The 22149-nt window shown below is 39.1% G+C and overlaps 1 protein-coding gene across 3 annotated transcripts in view; it reads right to left on the bottom strand.

Annotated features, from left to right (window-relative positions):
- The window catches only part of Nsmce2 (NSE2 (MMS21) homolog, SMC5-SMC6 complex SUMO ligase), a 238432-nt gene that overhangs the window by 146231 nt on the left and 70052 nt on the right, over window positions 1–22149 (bottom strand). For 2 of the 3 annotated variants that reach the window (XM_010611219.2, XM_010611220.2), the window contains exon 4: window positions 12417–12570. In XM_010611219.2, the coding sequence (XP_010609521.1) occupies window positions 12417–12570 (154 nt within the window). Of the gene's footprint in view, window positions 1–9055; window positions 9249–12416; window positions 12571–22149 lie in introns of those variants that run through there. The other variant, XM_010611221.3, reaches the window with a different exon arrangement.

Below are 22149 nucleotides of genomic sequence, written 5' to 3'. Positions count from 1 at the left end.
ACTGCCTGGGAGTTAAAAGTCAAAACTTTTCAGTCCAGGAAGAAGTCAGATGGGACTGGTGTGGTAAGAGACCATTCGGAAGGAGAGGAGGGAAGGCAGGGATAAGGGCAGAGGCAGATTTTCAGCCTGTGGACAGCATCACTGCTCTCAGCTGTGTGAAAACAGGATGCCAAAAACAGCAGATACATTTGTTCTCTTCTCTCATGGCTTCTGAGAACGGGACACTGGAAGCTCAGCCAGCCAGGATGCAGTCTCATTGGAGACTCCGCTCAGGCAGAATCTGCTCTCAGGCTCAGTCTGGTGCATTCTGCCAGGATCAGCACACACCTGACAGCCCATACAAATGGGAGTCTCTCTAGGGAGCCTAGTAATGTTGACCCACACAAGGGGTCCACCTTCTGCAGGGAATGAGTCAGCAAAGTACACCAAGAAGTAGTCAAACAGAACAAAATGTCTCTGCCACAAGTAAGGAGACCACTGGGAATCACTCCAAAGCTGTGACTGCAGAGGCAGGTAACCTTCAGTCTGCTGAGGAAGGAAAGACATCACACATGCATGGGTGGAGAGAACCCAGTACAGTAGTCTGACAACAGCTCCTTTACACTTGCCATGTGATGGGAAAGAGACATCACTATCCACTGGGTGGAGACTTTGGTATTACAGCTAAGTCCCCGACTTACAAACATTCAAGTTGTAAACTTTCACAGGTGTACTGTATAAGACTTACTGCGTCGTACATGCACAAATCCAATTCACAAATGTTTTCACGGAATGGAATTCATTTGTTAAGTCAGGGACTTACTGTGTAATGAAGTAAGGTCACCTCTTGGTTACTGGCACCTGTTCCTTAGAGGTGCCTGTGGAACATTACTTCCAAAAAACAATTTCAAGATGTGCAAGCAAAACAGTTTTACTGGGGCTCAGGGTCTGAATGGGAGAAAATGCAACCCCTGCTTTCTCACACTACTGAACAGGACAGACCAGCTACCTCCTGCTTTCTAAGGGTGCTTCCCAGCCAACACATTCCTCCTCGGAACATGTTAGTTCTATTCCTTGACATCACTGCAAATGCTGATTGCTGAATGGGGATCACTGCACATGGATCCCTCTAGAGGAGTAAAAGTTTCCAGCAGCTGACAAAGAAAGGTTTGTTGATGCTCTGCGAAGTCCCAATCAATTTGTACCCCAAGCAGCTCTCACTTGGAGCTTAATGTCTCTGTGACTAAAAGACACCAGCCTGTTCAGGACGCACCATCCAATGACCAGCAATACCAGAGAAGTGTACCAGTCGCTTGAGTTACAAATATATGAACCATGGTAAGACATAAAAGAGCATAACTAGAGAGAATCAAAACCATACAAGTGAACATACCAACCAAGATAGTGAGGCAAAATTCATCTCAACTTTTGGAAGAGTAGCTTTAGATCTGAGAGGGGTCACAGACACAGATCCCTCTTTTATGTCATGTCTTCTGGTGAAGCAGCAGGCTCTACCAGGAACACAGCCCCGATGCAACTCCCTGAAGTTTATAGGACTAATATCAGGTCAGGTTCCACCCACTTAGGACTTAGTCGATTCCTAGGGCATCATGCTTTTTCAGTTTTTAAGTATACCCAATACCTCTGGCTCATCTGGGTGTAATTTAATTTCAGTCAGACAGGGAAGTATATCCTTAAAGTTCGGCTCAGGCTAATAATATGGAAAAATGCCTGTCAATCTCAGGGTTAGGTTGAGGTCCTAATACTACCCTTTCTGCAAACTGGCATCAAATATAACATCTTGATTTGTTTTCTTTCCTTTTTTTGGCAGGGAGGACACTAGAATTTAACCCAGGGCTGTGTGCATGCTCAGCACATGCTCTATCACTAAGCTATCTTCCCAATCACATAACATCTTAAATGTGCTGAGTTTTAATTTGTCTGCTGGGGCTGCCCGGACTCATATTAGGGCCAGAACAACACCTTGACCCAACCTTCTCAGATTCCTCCCAAAGTCTGGTGGTAGTGATATAGCTATGCAGCTGGTTCCTTTAAGTTGTCTTTCCTGAAGACTGTGGTCAACATGTTGAATATAGTCTCTATTTTATCCTATATACTCTGCAACTCCTAAGGTAATGTGAGATGTAAAGCCTTGTCACAGGCAAGGAAAGCCTGACTCTGGGAATTATTTCCTTTAATATCAATCTCTGTCTTTCTTCACAGTGATGATTTAGATCTGAGATGGCCCCCAGAAGCCTCATGGATTCATGGGCAGGGCTTGTGGCAGGGAAGGCCTGTTGCAGGACGGTCACTGGGGTGTTTCTCACTTCCAGCTACTTGGTTGTATCTGCTTCTGGAGCCATAGAATGAGCACCTTTCCCTTACACAGAACCATCTCCATGGTGTTTCAAAGCTGGAGCTGGCCAACATGGACTAAAAGTTCTGAAACAGGCTCTAAGCTACAGGTCTGGATTAAGTCTCAGAGGGTACATTAGACTTGCACTTTTCAGCAATGTTGCAAGTCTCTGTCAAAACTTCAAGGTGGATTGCATGTATCCTGTGAAGATGTGCACACAAGTCCTAGAGGCCAGGGAAGGAACCTCAAGGATTAGGTCTGGGAGGCCCCCAAGAGCCTTCTGTGCCTGGGCAGGGCTATGGTTGGTGGGACCTGGTCAGAAGAGGTGGGCCACTGAGGGTGTTACCTGGAAGTTTAACAATTCTCAATGGAAAAAGTGAGAAATCTCAAACTTCGCTTTAAACAATCACTTCAAAAGAAAGCTCAATAACTTCTTTTTTTTTTTTTTTTTGGTACCAGGGACTGAACTCAGGCCCTTGCGCTTAACAATTTCTAAATTAAGCATATACCAACCATGTGATTCAGAAATTTAGCATCTAGGTACTTTCCCCAGGGAAACTGAGTCTCTACCCATATGAACACTAGTACAAGAATGATTACAGCAGCTTTATTTTTCAAAGTCAAAACTGGAAACAATAAATTGCCATCAGCAGATGGGGACATGAATGACTTGTGTTAACCTGCACAATGGCATATGATGGCTCAGCTACTGATAAGCAACAGCACACATGAAACCCAACATGGTTATACTGATGGAACAAACAAACTACTACATTCTGAATAATGACAGCTTCCTCCTATCTACAAAATGCAAACTATCCACCTGGGACACAAAAGCACATGGGATCTTGAGATGGAAGGACAGGACAGGAATGGTTACAAGTGTCCACAAAGCAAGTTTCAAAGTAATGCATGTATATATTATTCACCATCACCACTGGATGATCTCTAGGGTCTACAAAGACTACTGCCCTGCAGGTACCGCGCAATGCTCCTCCTCACTCTATGTCACATACTGAACACTGCACCTTGGTACTAAGTCCAACAGCTGAGGATGAATAATTAAATCATTTAGCTTCATCTAAAAGCTACGATTATGATCTCCACCTCCAGGTTACCATTTGACACCAACATTTTTAACCCTTAAAGAAAATTATTGTGGAAGTTTCTGGAATGTCTCAGTACTCCCTATTTTAAATGAAAATGACGACATAATCAATCCAGGAAAGAAAACTCTAATATTTCAGAGTTTTCTAAGTAAAATTGCAAAGTGTCAATGCATATCTGTGGCCTTAAAGCTGAAAATGTCACCAATGCCAGAATCACGGCCATCTTTTCTAGGTTTACTTCTGCTGTTTCTAAATTCATGCAGGTACTGCTTGACTATAATTTCAGCATTCTGGGTGGCTGAGGCAAGAAGATCACAAGATGAAGCCAACCTGGTCAATTAAGTGACTTAGTGAGACCTTAGTGGGTATCTGAAAAAAAAAAAGTCTGATGAGGCAGTTATAGTGTGAAGAGGCTGGGCTCAAGACTCAGTACTGCAAAAGTAAATAACTAATGGATAGTTAGAGAGGCAGATAAAAAGAAATATATAAAGATACTTAGACACATAAAAATACAAATAAATAAAAAGCTATAGATTTATTTCACCTTGAAGGCATAGATGAGCCATAGGGTGTTCTTATCAGAAGGGGGAACTCTGGTTGTTTACACCGAGATCTGATTTCACTTTGTGGGCAACAGGACCAAGAGAACTTGCAATTTTTGTTTAACATCTCCCAAGCTCACCTGGCCAGAGAAGGTCAACACCAGACATGCTGAGCTGCTTCTGTACTCTGCGAGGCTGTAGCCTCAGGACCTGAGGCAGGGAAAGCATCTCTGAACAACTAAGAAGATGGCTGCCTCCATCCTGACACCTCAAACAATGTTGCAGAAGCTGCCCAAGTGTCACAGACAGTGCAAGGCAGATCTCCTCAGGCAGGACCACCAAGAGCCACCAAGGAGCCAGAGCAGGTCTTCCCAGGCTCAGCCCCGCAGTGGATAAAGAGCTTTTCAGAAGTCTGGCCAATGTGGCCAGAGCAGGCAGGCAGGCAGGCAAGCCACATTCCCTCAGGGAGTCCCTGCTGCCAGCTCTCCTGGGTAGCCAAGCCTTTTATATCCTCTCCAGGGCATACATGTCTACCCCACAGGTCCAGAGGATGGGAAAGGTCACCTCCTTCCTTCTGGGCTCCTGGCTGGAGATACACACCCAGGTGGACCCCCAGCCACTATCCTCTGGCTCAGCTGTAGCACTTCAAGCCCACTGAGGCATAGAAAAAAGCTGCAGGTCCAGTTGCAGCCTAAGCTGAAGTCCAACTTGTAGAGCTTGCCCACTTCACCTAAATCTCCCTCACCAGCTCTAGCACTGCAACAAGAACTAGCGCCATGAATTCCTTCTTTGCCAGCTCCAGAGCTGGAGCTCCTGGTAGCTCCATTGCAGATGTCATTTCCAGACCTCTATTGTGGCTAGCGCCTGCCCCAGACCTGACTTTTCTGACCCTTGCTATTGCACTTTCTTTTTGTATTTCTATCTTTACTTTTGCATTTTATGTAAATATGCAATTATATTACATTTAAAAATTTTAAAACTACAACCACCAATCACTTCTCATTCTAAAATGTTCCCTTTCCTTATGAACATATTTGCTATTCTTGTGGCCTCTTGGCTGTGAGATACTGGGATAAATATGTCACTTTCATGGTTCTTACTATGTTTTTGGTCTGCAAAAACAGAACCTGAAATTTTTTATGCATTCTTTCCCCCCATATGGATGCTGTAAAGATTAAGTAAAATGATATATGTATAAGACAGTACTGTTGTTATGCTTGAAATAAATTTCATGGGTCTTATTCTAATTTGTGAGACAATAAATATCCTATTCTTCTCAGCTATAACACAGCAACTACTGACATTAGAAGCACTATCTACTGGCTGGATCGCCACAACTATGGGATCTGGAAAAGGAGTGCTATGGAATGTCTGATTTCATCCTGATTCCCTGATCTCTAAATGTAACTGGCCAAGAAGAGATTCTCTCTCACACCTAGACAAAATTGATTCCCCTCAGCATCATCAGAGTACATCAATGCATTCTATGATCTGGGAGATCTAAATGGCTGATTTACTACTCAAGAGCTTGATGACAAGTCAATATTTTAAAAAATGAATGAAATAGATGATCTGGCAAACAGCAAACACAGGGGAACATTTTCAAGAGCTGACGTGGTACAGGGAAAAGAACATGAGCTTTGATGTCACCCAAAATTGGGTTTGAATTTCAGCACTTGGGAGCTTATGTAAATTTGATTACCTCTTTGTCCGTTTCCTTCTTCCCTCCCCTTCTTTTTGCAGTGTTGGGGATTAAACCCAGGGCCACAGTGCATGCCAAACATGTCAATTAAGTACTCTACCACTTACCTATATATTGGGGCAGCTCTTTGGTTTTTTTTTGTTGTTGTTGTTTGTTTTGGTACCAGGGATCGAACTTGGGACCTTGTACTTGCGAGGCAGGTGGCATCACCACTGAGCTAAATCCCTAGCCCCATGTCTGTTTTCTAATCTACAAAATACTTCCAGCTATTTTGTACAGTTGTGATAAATAAATAATATACATAAAGCATGCAAGTGGCATACCCCATGTATAGATGGGCACTCAAACAATGTGTGTTGATATTTGTTAATTCAACAAGCACTAAGTATCTTATGTACTAGGTAGGCACTATACCAAAGGCTGGCTATGACTTGTCTATCCAAGAGGAATAGGGCAAACCCCAGATAACAAATAGGAGCTGACTGTTTTTATTGCTCAACATCAAAACCTGTGGAAAGGTTAATTTGTTACTGTAAAATAAGTCCCTGGTAACATAATAATCAGATTAAAGTCCCACCATTACAGAATCTACTCTTCAATTTCTTTTTCTTCACTTAATTTATTTGGTAACTCAAATCTCCTCAAAAATGTAAAAATTCCAGGGAAGACACAACTTTATGGAACTAAGGAAGGAAGATACCTATACCTAACTCCAGTGCTACCTGTCATCTCTAATTTCCGATCTTCCTGATTCCTCTATTCACAGCTTTGCAATCTTAGGTGTAGCACTTTAGCTCTCACATGACAAAGGCTCTCAAGCACGTGACTATTCCCAGGGGATCGTGAAGGAGCTATAGGACAGTAATTCTATGTGCTGGAGTTCAAGGAATACCACAGTGAGCAAAACATCCAAGTTCATGCTATCTACTGCAGTTCTGAAGGAAAAGGATAGCCACCAAGGAGCAGTATATGTGTAATCACTAAATTACAGGGTAAACGCCTATGTCTTTTTATACACCTGACTAATAACACTGTCACTCAAAATGATTTCTAAGTTTCACTCACAAATTTAATAATTTCCTTGTTTTATATCTGGCATATAAAAATGATGTAAATATACTGTCTAAGTTAGTGATGAACATCTTCATATTAGAAAAATTTCATTATTAAGAAAGGCATGTTTTCCTTTAACTCGACATCTAAATATACCAATGAAATTACACTTCACATTATTTTATTTTATTTATTTTGGTACCGGGGATTGAACTTGGATCCTTGTGCTTGCAAGGCAGGCCACCGAAGCACTGAGCTAAATCCCTGGCCCTCATATTATTTTAATACTATAGAGTCTCAGATTTGTAGTCAGTTCTAGTTTTGACTAAAGAGCAAACCTTATATTTTGAGTTTCTAAGTATAGGTTATTACCCACTGCCTTCAATTTCTGCCTTTTATGGTCTACACTAAAACCATGCCTGCTAATCATATAGTAGGTAATTAAATGACTAGAGAATGCCAGAAATATTATTTGGTGACTTGAAAAAGTGTCTACACAGAGCACTTCACACATTCTAATTAAGTTCTCCTGAAGTGAAGATGGCAAGAAACTGATTTGCAAGTGGTGCAGGCAGTTTAAGACAAGCAAAAAAACCTGCCTTGACACATTTAAATAAATTAAAATTACTTTGCCCAAGAAAGCCTGAATATATCTGCCTTAAACAAAAGCATACTATTTCACATCTTGTAAGGATACTATTACTACTTAGAGAAACAATTTTCCATGAAATCATTGCCTAATGCAGTTATTATCAGGATCACTATCCCAGTCCTCTTGTCAAAATCAATCTTGATTTGCTACTATGCTAGGAACTGGCAGAAAAATGGATAGCATCTGCAGGGAGACCAGGCTACATACTGGGTGACTCAAATCCAGGTCTTCCAGCGGCCAAGCTCATGTTCTTTCAAATAAGCTGTACCAGCATTCCCAATAATAACAAATTAAAGGCAGGCTTTTGGGATTTGCAAACAGCCAGTGTCTCCTTTAGGCTGAGTAATAATCCTGAGATGTAAACGGAGGCTGACAGAATTTACTCTGATATGTGGTCCACTGGGCACTGAATAGATAAATGATGTGTTCCAAGAAGTTGATCCAATATGTGGTAATATCTATAAGATATAAACACTAAAAGCTAGTAGGTACAACTAACGTGTTACATTTAGATAAATATTTTTAAACAAGTACATCATATGTTTCAGGTTTTATTCTAAGGACATTAACTAATAGGTATCTGAACTGTCCCACTGTAATTCTTCCCTGTTGGGCATGAGCCACCTTGGAATTTTTCTGTGAATACACTGGCAAAATGAGTGTGGCAGATAAAACTTGGCAACTGGGTTATTTGTTATTAACAGTTGTCACATTATTTCACATTTGTATACACTGTCTCTCCAAGTATAGGGTTCCTGCATTTTATTCATTTCCGAGCATCAACTGCAGTGACACAGAATAAAAGTTCAAAGTATTCTGAACATACCTGAGACAAATAGATGGCATTTAGGGGAAAAAAAAAATCTAAAAATAAATCCAAGAAACGACTTGTTTCTGAATATGGTTTTGATCCAGAAAGGTTTTCTGTAAAGAGCTACACAGTACAAAGAGTAAGGTCTGTGGGCCAATGGTCTATGATGCAACTACTCAACTCCACCATTGACTGAGGTAGGGCAGAAGAAATAAAGACAGGTAAGGAGACAAGAAAAATCAAAACTAAGAAAAATTATACTTTTTTTTTTTTTGGTACCGGAGATCGAACTCGGGTCCTTGCGCTTGCAAGGCAGGCCACTGAACCGCTGAGCTAAATCCCCGGCCCTAAAAAAATTATACTTTTAAGAAGACTGCAACTTCAGGACACAGCCAAAGCTCCCCAAGGTTATCCATATCAGTTTCTAAGTTTGTTTTGCTTCTTTTCTTCTAGGCCCTTAAAGATAAAGTCCACAAATTAGCTTAGTTGATAAAAGGCAGGAATCTGATCACTTTTTGTTTCTTTTTGAGACTGGGTCTCACTATGTAACCCAAGCGGGCCTTGAACTCATTGCGATCCTCTTGCCTCAGCCTCTGGAGTGCTGGGATTACTAAAATCAGACTTTCATATAATTTCTCCATTACTAAATATGTTTTTATTTTTTTTCGAACAACAATTTAAAAATACAAAAACTATTCTCAGCCACACATGGTGGTACAGCCTGTAATCCCCGCACTTTGAGAGGCTGAGGCAGGAGGATCATAAATTTGACCCCAGCCTGGGTAACTTAGTAAGATTCTGTTTCAAAATGAAAAATAAATAAAAGTCTAGGGTTAGAGCTCAGTGCAAAGGACCATTTCTACTGCTGTGCAAATTCTCCCACAACCAAGGTGTAAGACCACATTTTTCTCACCAATTTTAGCCAAAATAATGTAATACAACAAGTCAAATGAAGACGAAAACATGAGAGTCTAGCTGCCTTCTAAGCCAGAAACTGAAGAACAAGGGCGGGGATACAGCTCAGTGGTTCAATCCCCAGTATTGCTGAAAACGGAAAAAGAAAAAATGAGTGTAAGGGAGTATGGGACCAAAGAGTTTGAGAAAAAGCTGCTGAGCTATAGCAGGCAAGCTCACAACTGAATGCCCAAGTCTGCCCACCAGCCGCCTCACCTTGACTTCTCCCATCAGGGAGCTTCCAGCCATTTCTTCAATCACATCCTGACTTGATATAATTTAATCCCATGCATTTATATTTTCCCATAAGGTTGATGAGCATTTCATGGTATTTCCATGAAAGAACTGTTAGAAATACTTCAGCCTTTACTTTGCCAAATAGAAAACTAGAACCAAATACATCCCCTGGGCTTGTATTTTCCAATCTTTAAAAACAAAAAAATATTATTATAATTCTTTCTCTCCAGAATATATCTCAAAACAGATTCATTCGCTTCCTCCCTGGCTCATAACACTGTACTTTATGGCCTGGGGCCACATCACTGTGGGAGCCCAATCGTAACCGGGACGCTTGTAGCAGAATTAAGTCAAAGAAATCAACTCTACTGGATGTGGGTGGGGCAAGTTAACCAATAGCACTTGTAATACTACACAGAGAATTTCATTTTGCACATTAAGTATGTATATTTTTCAAGAACTTTTTATAAGAGTATTATTATTTTACATGTTCTGTCATTTAAAATTTAAGAATTTTTCTTTTCCTTTTTAAATTTAATGATTTTTAAAAGAATATTTTAGGGGAAACTAAAGGGAAAGTTCTTTTAATTCCAGTGTTACAGTATGTGGGGAAACCTTACATAAGGAAGCATTTGTTTCGGTATCCTTTGTCATTAGATTTACCTATTCAAATGATTTGAGAAACCTTTGTCTCTCTTTCCTTAATATTTTCTCTCTCTCAGCCTCACACCCTGCCTTTCCCATTTTAGAGAAAATTAAACAATAACTATGATTTCAACATGTATTATTTTGTTGAATTGTATGTTTTTAATTAGAAAATATTTCCTCAAGAAAATATTTCCTAAAAGTCTGTAATTTCTCTTAAGGAATAAAAACTATGAACAATAATAAATGAAAAAGTAATTTATATTTTTATGTTGCTGGATATTTATTCTTCAATCTGTATTAAAACTTTTTTGGCAGGTACCTAGGATCAAACTGAGGACCTTGCGTTTTCGAAGCAGGTGTGATGCCACTGTGCTAAAACTTGGCTCAATCTGTATTACAACCATTTTAAAGAACAAGAATTACAATTGGATATTAAATCTGTCACAATGTGAATACTAGGTCCAAGTAATTAAATAAAATATATCGGCCTATTTTGGCCAATATCAAAACTGAAATTAACTAACATCTTAAAATCAGAAAGCCATTAGCACATTATTATTTGTTCTGGGGATTATTAGCTATTTGGGGGGATGGTGCCAATTATATTAGAAAGATTTTGGTAGCCATGATATTCAATGGAGAACAAAAACAGAACTTAAATACAAGCAAAATGCTCACTCTGAAAATCTACAGTAAAAGCAAAAGTCTCATAATGATTGCAAAACATTGCAAATTGTGAAATAAGTTATTTGTAAAGCAGCTTCCTCAGTCATTTTTTGTGATCTCAGCATCAATTTAAAGAAAATGCTTATATTTAAAAGAAAGTATTTCAAAATATGTTGCGTACACATTCAACAGAGTGTTTAGTCTCCTGGATATCTGTTTGAATCTGTTTTATGGATTCCCTTTCTTGCCTATGTTGGGCGTTTATTTTTTCCATTTCTTTCTTATGCTGGGCCTTCATGGCTTCTATCATGGTCCTGAGCTCATCTATTTTTCTGTCAGTTTCTGCTCTAGAGTCTCGAATCACGACTTCCATTTTGCTCACTATCTCTATGGTTATCTGGGAAATTATTTCTGTTTTGAATTTTTCTAGAGCCTGATTGATCTGTTTTGTTACTTCCTGTGTTTTGAGTTCAGGGTGTCCTGGTGGTTCACTATCAGCCTTTTCATTCTCATTTGCCCTACTGTTTGCCATTGGTGAAATGGAAGTCTGTCCTTGTGTCTTGCTTAAAATGCTCAAAATATGAATCTCTTCAGTACATATTAAGGGTGTGAAATGAATCTGTGTCTTGTATCACACAATATTCTTACTCTGTGTGTATGGAAATGAAGATGACAGGAGACTAAGTTTAAAAAAGAGTTATTTGCTTGCAATTGCAAGGTCCTGAGTTCGATCCCCAGTACCAAAAAGAAAAAGTTAGTTGCTTCATTGTTCAATGTTTTAAGGAATTAAAAAAAACTTCAATAACGAAAGACTTGAACTACATATATGCTATGATAATTAATCAATTTACAAAACATCGCCATATGGGTCACAGGGGAAAAAAAGAATGTACATACTTCACTGTGCAGAAGCGATATACTGCTATGGGCAAATTCTATGCATAGACTTTTTTATACACTAAATTATTTTCCTCACTCTCATTTTTAAGTCAAGATTATGTTCATTAAAAAAATCTAAGCATAATAGTTTATTAAAAAGGCAACAAATTTAATGATTACATGGAATTTATACTACTACAAAGATAAACCATTAAGCGCCTGCCTGGCAAGCACAAGGTCCTGAGTTCGATCCCTGGTACCACAGGTGGGTGGGGGGGGATACACCACCAAGAGGATTTTGGTCTCTATTTGAGAAAACAAACAAACAAACAAACAAACAAAAACCAGCTACTACTCCTCCAAAGCAAGCTTTTTAAAATCTGAAAAAGCGATTATTATTTTAATTAAACAGATTTTAATTTTATATTGTTTTCCCAATTTTCCTCACCAGTAGAGGGACACTATATGTAACTTTCCTTTGGTGCCAGGGAATTTTCTTAGCATTTGGAGGGAACTGCTGGATTTCAGAAATGGAAGGTGACTGGAACCAAAAGTTAGACAAAATATGGAATTGCAACAATAATAAAAAGCAATTTAAGAAGATCAAGACAAAGGGCCAGGTTTTTAGCTCAGTGGTTCTGCTGCCTGCCTTGCAAGTACAAGGACCTGAGTTCAATCCCTGGTACAAAAAAATGAAAAAAAAAAAAATGAAGAAGAAGAAGAAGATCAAGCCAAGCAGGTAAGCATACACTTTAGCATAAGTTTTCTGAGACCAACTCATTTCCCTGATTTCAAAAAGCCAAACCAAAGCAAAACATGCTGACTTACGTTGCTTCTTCAGTTCTTTCAACTGTTCTTTAAATTGTACAAATTTTTCATTATTTTGAAAGTCTGCATCAGAATTCTTACTCTGTAAAGCCAAAAATTTCTCCTCCACTAGTAATTTTAAGTCAGGTATTTTTTCTGGCCGTTCTTCTTTTACCTAAAGAAGACAACAAAATCTCAGTTAAATGATAGTAATAGTGTAGTAAGATTTTATAATATTGTTTTTATCTCATATAATTCAAATAGAAAGGTTAATGAGAGAGCAGAAAGACTCCCCCACTCAGAAGACATGACTGTTGGTAAGGAGTGAGTGGAGTGAATCATGCATTCCATCTACTCATCCTGCTTTCCCTTTCTTAAACTTTACAGTCAATGCTCCTGCTAGTGTACAGTCTCCTGATGCCTACAAGGGAAAATTGCAGAAAGAGACAATTTCTTTTTTGTTTTTTGTTTTTTTTTTCTTTTTTTTTGGTACCAGGGATCAAACTCTGGTCCTTGCACTTGCAAGGCAGGCGGCGGAACCGCTGAGCTAAATCCCTGGCCTGCAGAAGGAGACAATTTCATTGGAACCTGAGCATCAGCATCTCATCCTTAGCCCAGTTTTGCTCAGCCCCTCTCACTTGCCACAGAGACTATTCCATCCTTCATTCTTAATGCTTTTGTTCTGGTTCTCAGTCTCAGCAGGTAACAGTGACACCTACTTTACCACAGAAGAGAGGCTTTCCCATGTTCCCGCTAGCTTGAACCACTGGTGGTATGTGTGTGACTGTCCCACTGGGTGGCTTGTAGCACCTGTGGTACAGACCTAAGCATTTTTATTGGTCTTTTTACTAATGAATTAATAAAAAGCTACCCCATGGGAAAGTCAATGCATGTATCACTGGTGGTTCAGGCCACCCAGCAGCAAGACATATGAATTAGAGCCCCATCGTGAATGTGCTAACCTAGTTCCTTGCATAATTTCCTGCCATAAAAACAAGTTCAAGGGTAAACTCTCAATCTGTATTCTTCCCCTCAACATTACAAAATAATTCCAATATCATAAAATTTTCAAATATAGAGAAATATTGAAGGAATTGTACTGTAAACATTTTCTATTAGCCAACATTTTGCTGTATTTACATTTCACATATGTACCCATTCATCCATCTCTCTGTTTTCTCACCCTAAGTTTGTTCATTACATCTTCGTCTCTTCTACAACAAATATTCCCTTTCTAATGTTCTAATGCCCCCCAAAACATTTACACTGGCTCTTCACTCCCATATATATATAAAAAAACAACTCTTATATTCTCATTCCCTCCTCCATTTTTTTCTGTTTATATTCCAGCTCCTTGGGAAAAAGTGGAGCATGTTTCTACTTCCTCTTCCACAAGCTTAGCCATGACAAGCAAGCTGCTGCTTCATCACTGCACTGCAGCTGCTCTGCTCAGGCCTTTGTTGTTGGTCCCTCCCTCCCTCTCTTCCTTTACTTGTTTATTTAGTGTGTGTGGTGCTGTGGATTGAACCCAGAGCCTTGTACATGTAGGGAAGTGCTCTACCAATGAGCTGTACCCTCAGCCTCATACTTGGCCTCTTTCACCACAGGCCTCTTCCTACGGCCAAACTGGCCACTGTACCCTGACATGCCTTAAACGAACCTCTCTAACTGCCCCAATAATATTCAACTATTCTTATTTTTATGTCTTTTCCCCAATAAGATGTAAATTCTGAAAGATATCCAACTTATCACTATACTGCCAGTATTTGGAACATTGCAGATAATGCATGATATATTTTCAAACAAATTAATATTATTGGGACCAAATATACTTAACTCAGTAAGAGCCCTAATTTATTAATTATCATTATTAGTAGTAGCATATGTAATTTCTGGGTTGGAAGACAACTTCAAGGTCATCTAATCTTGATCTCCTCCTTCCTCAGTTTCAGAAATAAATAGAATGATACAGAAAAAAATTAAATGACTTCTACCAAGCTATTAGTTACAGGTATACTAAGAATACAAGTAGACACGGAAAACTCTTGAATTTGGTTCTTATCAGTAGGATATATTTCTAATCTTTCTGAATCTGTCAATGAATATGAGGTCAAAAGATTGTCTACAACTTATCTGTTTGAATTACCATTTGTCCTGGGGAAAATTATAATTTTCATTTGCCTAATTGTTATGCTTTCTGGTTAGCAAAACAGAAATGAAAATTATAGGACAGAGTACGGGAAATATTTCCTTGTGTGAATAACACTCAACTACTGCTGAATTTACTATCAAAGGCAGTTGTGGAAAAAACCTGATGGCTTTTATGGCAAGTCTTATACATAATTAAAAATTTTCCATAAGCCTGTATGGTTGAAGAACCAATAAAGTACAATTTAAAAAAGAAAAAGTAGAAAGGCAATTTAATAATGCCTATGAATGAGCTCTTAAACACGGCAACTAGCTCTGCTCCTCTACCTCTACATGACAGAACAAGAAGAGACAAGTTCAAAATAAGAGCATAAAGAATGAAGAGGAAATCTAGAAAATAAATTGCTGGTTCTTCAAAAAGGATTGTAGGCTTTCTTTCTGGATTCTAAAATGGATTCACATCCACCTCATGACACAGGAAAGCAATCTGATGAACCTGGGATCTACAAAGATCTGAACTGATTAGTAAAATTCAAAGGTTCTTTTTCAACAGTCTCTGAAAAACTCAACAAATTTAATTCCCTTAGTTCAACAACCACCACTACAGAGGAGTCAGACAGAAGACTGGGTGGGGTTGGGGGTTAAGGACAGAAAAGATAAGCATTTTAGGGTTGACAACATGACTGTGAAATGGGACTAGGGAATCTTGGATAAGTCAAATTTAGTGATTCAGTGTATTTTTTTCTATAGCCAGAACCTCCAGAAACATGCTGCAAAACAGCACATAAATTTACTGCAGTAAACATCTCCACAAGTTTGAAGCTGCAGCTGGCATAGTTTTCCTTGTCCATGGGAACTTACTGTACTCTAGCTTTCAAAATGGCAGCATGAAAAGTATTTAACACATTACCTGTTTAAATGTATGCAAAAAATGGGGGATGAAGTATTTAAAAATAAATGGATGAGGGAATTGCTCTTTGAGTAGCTTATGTATATATTTTCTAGTATGAAAAAATTAGGATGGCCCTATTTTCTTAGAACAAATTTCAAATACCTCACAGAAATATGAGATGGGAGGAGAGGGTCTACTAGATCATTAGGCCCACCCTTTTCTCAAGGATAAAGGGCCTGGATACAGGGACTTAAAACTGTAGTGAATTAAAAAACACACTACCTGTGGTAAGTTTGCTAAAGTTACATAACAAAGTACTATAAATTAGATGGCTTAAACAGTCTTGCAGTCAAGAAGCCCAAGATTAGAGTGCCGGAGAGATCAGCTCCTCCTGAGCTTTCTTCTTGGCTCTTTCCACTCTTGCATGCTCTTCCCACTGTTTAGAGCTATGTCCTATTCTCAATGACACCAGTTATATTGGATTAAACTGCACTTAATGGCTTCATTTTAATTACTAACCTCTTTAAAGACCTTCTTTCCATATACAGAATATAGGATATGTCATATTCTAAGATACTGGGTGTTACATCCTGCAGAAACACAATTAAGCCCATATACTGGGGTAAGGAAAATCAGAATTTTAAAACCAGCTACAGGTTATAATATTTATATCATTACAACTTAAAAATGAGAGAAGCTATTGAGAAATAAACAGTAGACACAACACTTGCAGAATGAAAATGTAATTCTGCCCTTGAGAGGGAAACAGCCAGGATTTTCTGTACCACCCATCTACTTTTCACCAAGTGACTTCTTGACTAAGCACTGTAGGTACCAGGATGGAGGAGCAGGTGGGGCAGCAGCTTTGACAGCCAGCCCATGGAGCTGAGACTGACCTCACAGTCAGTGGAGAAGAGAATAAAGTAATAACACTAGGAAAATTGCAAAAATAACATAAACACACACACACACACACACACACATACACACACTACAACTGCCTGGAGGGTACGTTAGAGACAGAGGAAAAGGACATCTCTGCTACAGTTAAGCAAAGACAGAAAGGCTGGCAACTTAATCAAGGCTGCGGTACTTTTTGTGCACCTAATGTAGAATAAAGTAAACACTAGGAAAATTGCAAAAATAACATAAACACACACACACACACACACACACATACACACACTACAACTGCCTGGAGGGTACGTTAGAGACAGAGGAAAAGGACATCTCTGCTACAGTTAAGCAAAGACAGAAAGGCTGGCAACTTAATCAAGGCTGCGGTACTTTTTGTGCACCTAATGTATATTTTCTTTTTCAACATTCATTTACCAAGTTTTTTTTTTTTTTTTTGTGAGAGAAACACTGGATTTGATAATGCTTCCAAAATATTAACATGGGTAACTAGTTAAATGCTATTTTCTTGTAGAAAGCAGCAGGCATTGCTGAAACCCTCAAATTATCTTTTGTTTGGTTGGTTGGTTGTTTTTTTTCGATTTTTGAGACAAAGTCTTGCTAGGAAGCTCAGGTTGGCCTTGAACTCACTGTGTAGCACAGGCTGGCCTCAAACTCGTGGCAGTCCTCCTGCTTAAGCCTCCTGTGTGCTGGGATTACAGGCCTGTGCCACCACACCCCTGCTGAAACCTACAATATCTAAGCAGATATGGTACGCAGCAGGAAAGATTTAAAATGAGGTTATGGGAAGTAAAAGAAAGAAGCAAAAATAATTTTAAAAAGTAAAAAATAAAATGCTATACAAGAAAATTTTGTAAAGGAGGCACTTTCTTTTGGAGAAAATGAAGTGAGAAAGCTCAAATAAGAAAAGGACTAATGAAGCACTGGGTCTAATTACTAGGCCTTCAGCACACTTCGCTGCAATTACTGATATCAGGACCACCAGCCTGTGGGCCTTCTTTCAGGCAGGTACTTACCAGGTGCTTGGGATGACACCTGCTGCCCAACATGTGCTAAGACAATGCTGATGCCTGAGGGAGTCACAGGAGGAACAGAGACAATGAGCTGAAATGAGAGAGGGTCAAGGGAGTTCTGTGAAAACAAATAAATACAGTTTGGTGGCAAAGGAAGAACAGAGAGGTGTGAAGCAGACTACAGAAAGAGCTAAAGAGATTGTTTGCGTAGTGGCTACATGTAGCTCAAAGTAAAACTGATACAATGAAGTGCAAAAAAAAATGCAGACCTTGGGATCAGACAGATCTGGGCCTACCCTGGGTTCTAGATTTTGGGGCAATTCTTCCAGAAATCCTTGTAGTTCTCTATCTTTTAATTAGGAACTAAGAACACCCACTTCAGTGCTGTGAAGACATAACTAAATTATATTTGTGATTAACTTTGACACTTAGCAGATGATAAAAAAATAATTCTTTCCCTTTCAACCTCAACACAGAGGCTTTAAAATATTTGTGGACTGAAAGAAAACAGTGAAGAAATCTAAATAAAAAACGCTAAGACAAAGCAAGTAATAAATTTCATTTCAGAAAACCATTTGTGTTCTATGAAAATGATCAACTAGGAAAACACAACTTTACCAGTGTCATATAAGCAAGGATATAAGAAACCCAAAGTACAGGATGATAGGAAACACTAAGATGACTGTTGCCAGGTGAGACTGCAAGTCCAGGTTTTTGCAGAAAAGTTAGAAATCTAGATTTTTAGGAGAAATTTTCTGGTTTTTAAAATAATGTACAGTCTAAACCAGCAGTCCAAAGGCTAGGAGTTTGAATCCTCTAGGTTAATGCAAACAATATATTTTAAAAACTAAAGTATTTGGAGTACTAGTGCAATTCTCATACTCCCTATTTTAGGGGTGAAATGCAGTCCTTTCACGAAGGAAGGATGAAGAGTAACAGAAAGAGACATGTTTGGGGAAGAGAGGGAAAACTAACGGGTCCCACTTCGACAAGCTAATCCAAAGAGCTTATGGTTAAAACTGTGGACTCCAGGGATGAACAATGAGTTTCTGCTGATAAGCACATGATCGTGGAAAGTTACTAAATGCATCTAACCCTAATTTCCTTTCTTGAAAACAGAAAGTAATGACAGCATTTACTTCATAGTGTTACTGAGAGGAATAAGCAGAAAGAAATAGAGCTCTTTCTTAGCTGTCCGATGCCGTGTGCCGTAAGAGTGGCTGTTACTGCTGTTCGCACTATTATTGTTATTATCATTATATATATCTTTAGGGTAGCTGGATATACAGGTCTGCAGCTCAGCAAGACTGACAAGGAAACATGCACATTGAGTAATTAGTATACAGATTTTTCTTTTTCTTTTTTTTGGTACTGGGGATTGAACTCGGGTCCTTACGCTTGCAAGGCACTGGAACCACTGAGCTAAATCCCCGGGCTGATGTATAGATTTTAAAAGAAACCATGGAAATGAGCAGGATTACCAAGGAGACTGAATAAATGGGTACCAAAAAACAGACCAAAACAGAACTCTGGAGAACAGCACATTTAAAAGGAACTGCTTCTCGGCCTTTTGGCTAAGATCAAGTATAAAAGGAAGAGTTAGAAAAAGAAAAACTACAAAGTTAAAAAGATGACCAAAAGGTATCTAGAGAGGAATTTCAAGAGTGTCTAATGCTACAGAGAGGTCAAGCTAAGGAAGAACTGAGAGGTGTCCATCAAATCTGGTGTAAGTTGCTCTGGCAAAAGCAGATAAATGCTCAAAGATTCATCCCAATTACCTGGATCTTTAATGAATCCTTTCAAATCTTTATGGAACAATAGTAGAAAAATCCCCCATAGCTCCATACACTCCTCAACAGACTGCTCAGGGTCAGCTTAAAATCACTTGCATTTAGTTGCATTAGAAGGGAGCAAACATTCCTGAGTACAGCACTTCACCTCAGCAAGGGGTAGGTGATCACAGAGCTGACAGTGAACAGGTCAGCCCTGTCTCTGCACACAAAGGCTGCTTGTTTTAGGAAAAAAAAAAAAAAAGAATGGGAAAAACAAAAACTGGAACTCAGTCCTCACCCATAGTAAAGACACATTTTACTTTCACCATGCTTTAACATAAATATGAAATATATTTACATGATGATAATATACTTTTCTTTCACAATTCTGTGTGCATATGTAATTACTTAAACTGTGTCATTTTACTGCCACAGGGCAAAGCCCAGGTCTCCTCCTCCTCCTCCTCCTCAAATTATCATATTGCCTTACAGCTATCGTTTCACTGGGAGGGGAGATCACAGGATCAGAGGACATTAATGGCTGACTCATTCACACACATTTTGAGTCATGTGAGAATCTAGTATAAAACTAGTCATTCCTGTAACTGAACCAAGATTTAGATGGATTTACTCTCTGTACAATAGCCAGTTAGACAGACATTTGACTCCCAAAATAATATAGACCCAGTGATTTATATTTTGTAAATCAGATGGCCTTTAAAAGTTTATTATAGGCACATACTAGTGATAAGCAATTTGCTTTGTGTTCTGCTTAGTTATATTAAGCAGTCCAATTTTTAATTCATAGACAGCTTGATCCAAAGCTGTAGGTTCTGCTTTCATACTGGAAATTCAGACAGTGGCCTCAACTGGTCATTCTGCAACACTCATTCTGCAAATATTTACTGAGTTCTAACCAGGTGCCAGGCATTATGCTAAGCAATGAGACATTTATGAAAACCTGGCCCACACTTGTGACACACCACCAATCCAACTGGTCGCACAAAGGGTAAATTTATATTGGCCAACACTGTCTCCACCTTTATGGAGCAAAAAATCTTGGAAAAGTTTTTATTAAAAGACAGGTCCAGACTGAGAATCATGCTTTCATTGGGCATAATCTAATTGCATGGACATATGGAGACATTCTCTGCAGAGTTTACTATACTGCATTTGCCATGTTTTGTTTTGTTTTTTAAATCATACACGCTAATGATGAATACCATGGATCACACCCCTTCATCTCATGCCAGTTTCTGTTGTTACTGCACAACACACATTGAACTCTGCTGGCCCAATTTATTTGTAGTTCAGTACGCTTCCTAGTGCCATTACTCAGCATGGGGCTGACTTCTGACAAAACACTTATTCCTCGTGGATCATGTAAAACATCAACTGGACTTTACAGTGTGCCAGATTGTTATAATTGAGCAGTGGCCAGCCAGGCACAGGGACACCTTCCTTTTTTCACGCCATTCAGAAAAATACTGAAAATGAGTGAGATTAAACATGTGAGAGCAGTCTAGTTCTAATGGACCATTCCTATTAGGGCAGACAGTTGCCGAACAGACGGCAACTGAATGAGGCAACTTGCCATCCATGTGCATCTGTTGCTAAACATTTATGCTGTTGAAAGTCACTCCAACAAATTCCCCATGGCACTATGCTCACTGCAAGATTGTGAACAAGAGAAACCACTTATTTACACAGAATCCAGCATTAGGATCCTCACACTGTGGAAGGGGGCACACACCAAACTGCTGATTCTGCGTCTTGGGTTTTTGCTCATTTTATTCTATTTCAGCAGAACTCATAAAAACATTACTTGTTTATCCACCCATTCCATAAATATTTACTAAATGTCTATTACACATAGACACTGTCCTAGGCATTGGAGATATACTAGTAGACAGACTGTTACTCTTCCGGGTCTTGGGATATAGTGGGAAACCAAGTAGTATTCAACTAGCCAAAAAATATTATCACAAACTAAAATGCTCATAAGGAAACACATCAGGTGCCAGGAGAGCTTATAAGCAACATGGTTATTTGGAACATTCCATAGGCAAACTTTTTAAAGGCTCATTTCAAACACAGGCCGAAGGTGGGATGAGGAATATTGCTGTTATTAGCAAACAAACATTCAGCATTTGCACAGCACCTTTCCTCTAAACTGTTCAAAGCTTACATACAAAAGCATCATTATCTCAACTTCACAGATATAAGGAAGGAAGAGGTAGCACATAAAGTTAGCATCTTACCCAAGAAAACAGTGAGTCACTGACAGACAATTTCAACTCATTCAAATCCCATTTCATCTTCAATTTTATGAAAAGTCCCAGGGTTTCAGGCAAATATGCTGTACTAACTTTTAGGGTTCATTTGTTAGTTCTTATATGAAAAGACACTTATTCTGAGTTGAAATTGTCTTTCCTATGCACCAGGCTTTTACCATCCATGAAATGGCCGAATGCCTTCATCAACATGGCCTCTCACTTGGGACTTCACAGAAAAAAGTCTAACAGTGGGTTGATGGTGATGGGACTTATTGGTCTTACCCTGTACCTCATATGCAGAAAGGGGACCTTTCAGAATGCTGAAATAATCTGATGAAGACTCAGTTCCAGGGTTACCTCATGAAGTTAGGTAGGGTAGAGTCCCACTGGATGCTCAGAACAGTGAGTGATATGCAACACTGTTTCTCCCACAGCCACGACACACGGGCTCAGGAACCAAGAGACAAAAGCAGAACTCATTTCACATCTCCTCCCCTCATCACACCAAATGACCAACTTGCAATTTTTTCCCTATCATTGCAACTCTGGTTCCACTGGTTGAACAGTCTCTATAACCAAGCAAAGGATGATTTCACCAAGGACCTAAAAATGCCTCTAATGATTTGAAAGCTTAAATTGCAACCTAGCAATTCTGAGCTGCTTGTGACACAAGAAAGAAAGAGAGAGAGAGAGAGAGAGAGAGAGAGAGAGAGAGAGAGAGAGAGAGAGAGAGAGAGA

Source organism: Fukomys damarensis, unplaced genomic scaffold, assembly GCF_012274545.1.
Source record: "Fukomys damarensis isolate Sample0158 unplaced genomic scaffold, DMR_v1.0_HiC HiC_scaffold_5, whole genome shotgun sequence".
Taxonomy (NCBI): Eukaryota; Metazoa; Chordata; class Mammalia; order Rodentia; family Bathyergidae; genus Fukomys; species Fukomys damarensis.
The sequence above is the reverse complement of the archived record's forward strand: the minus strand, read 5'-3'. Positions and strand labels throughout refer to the sequence as shown.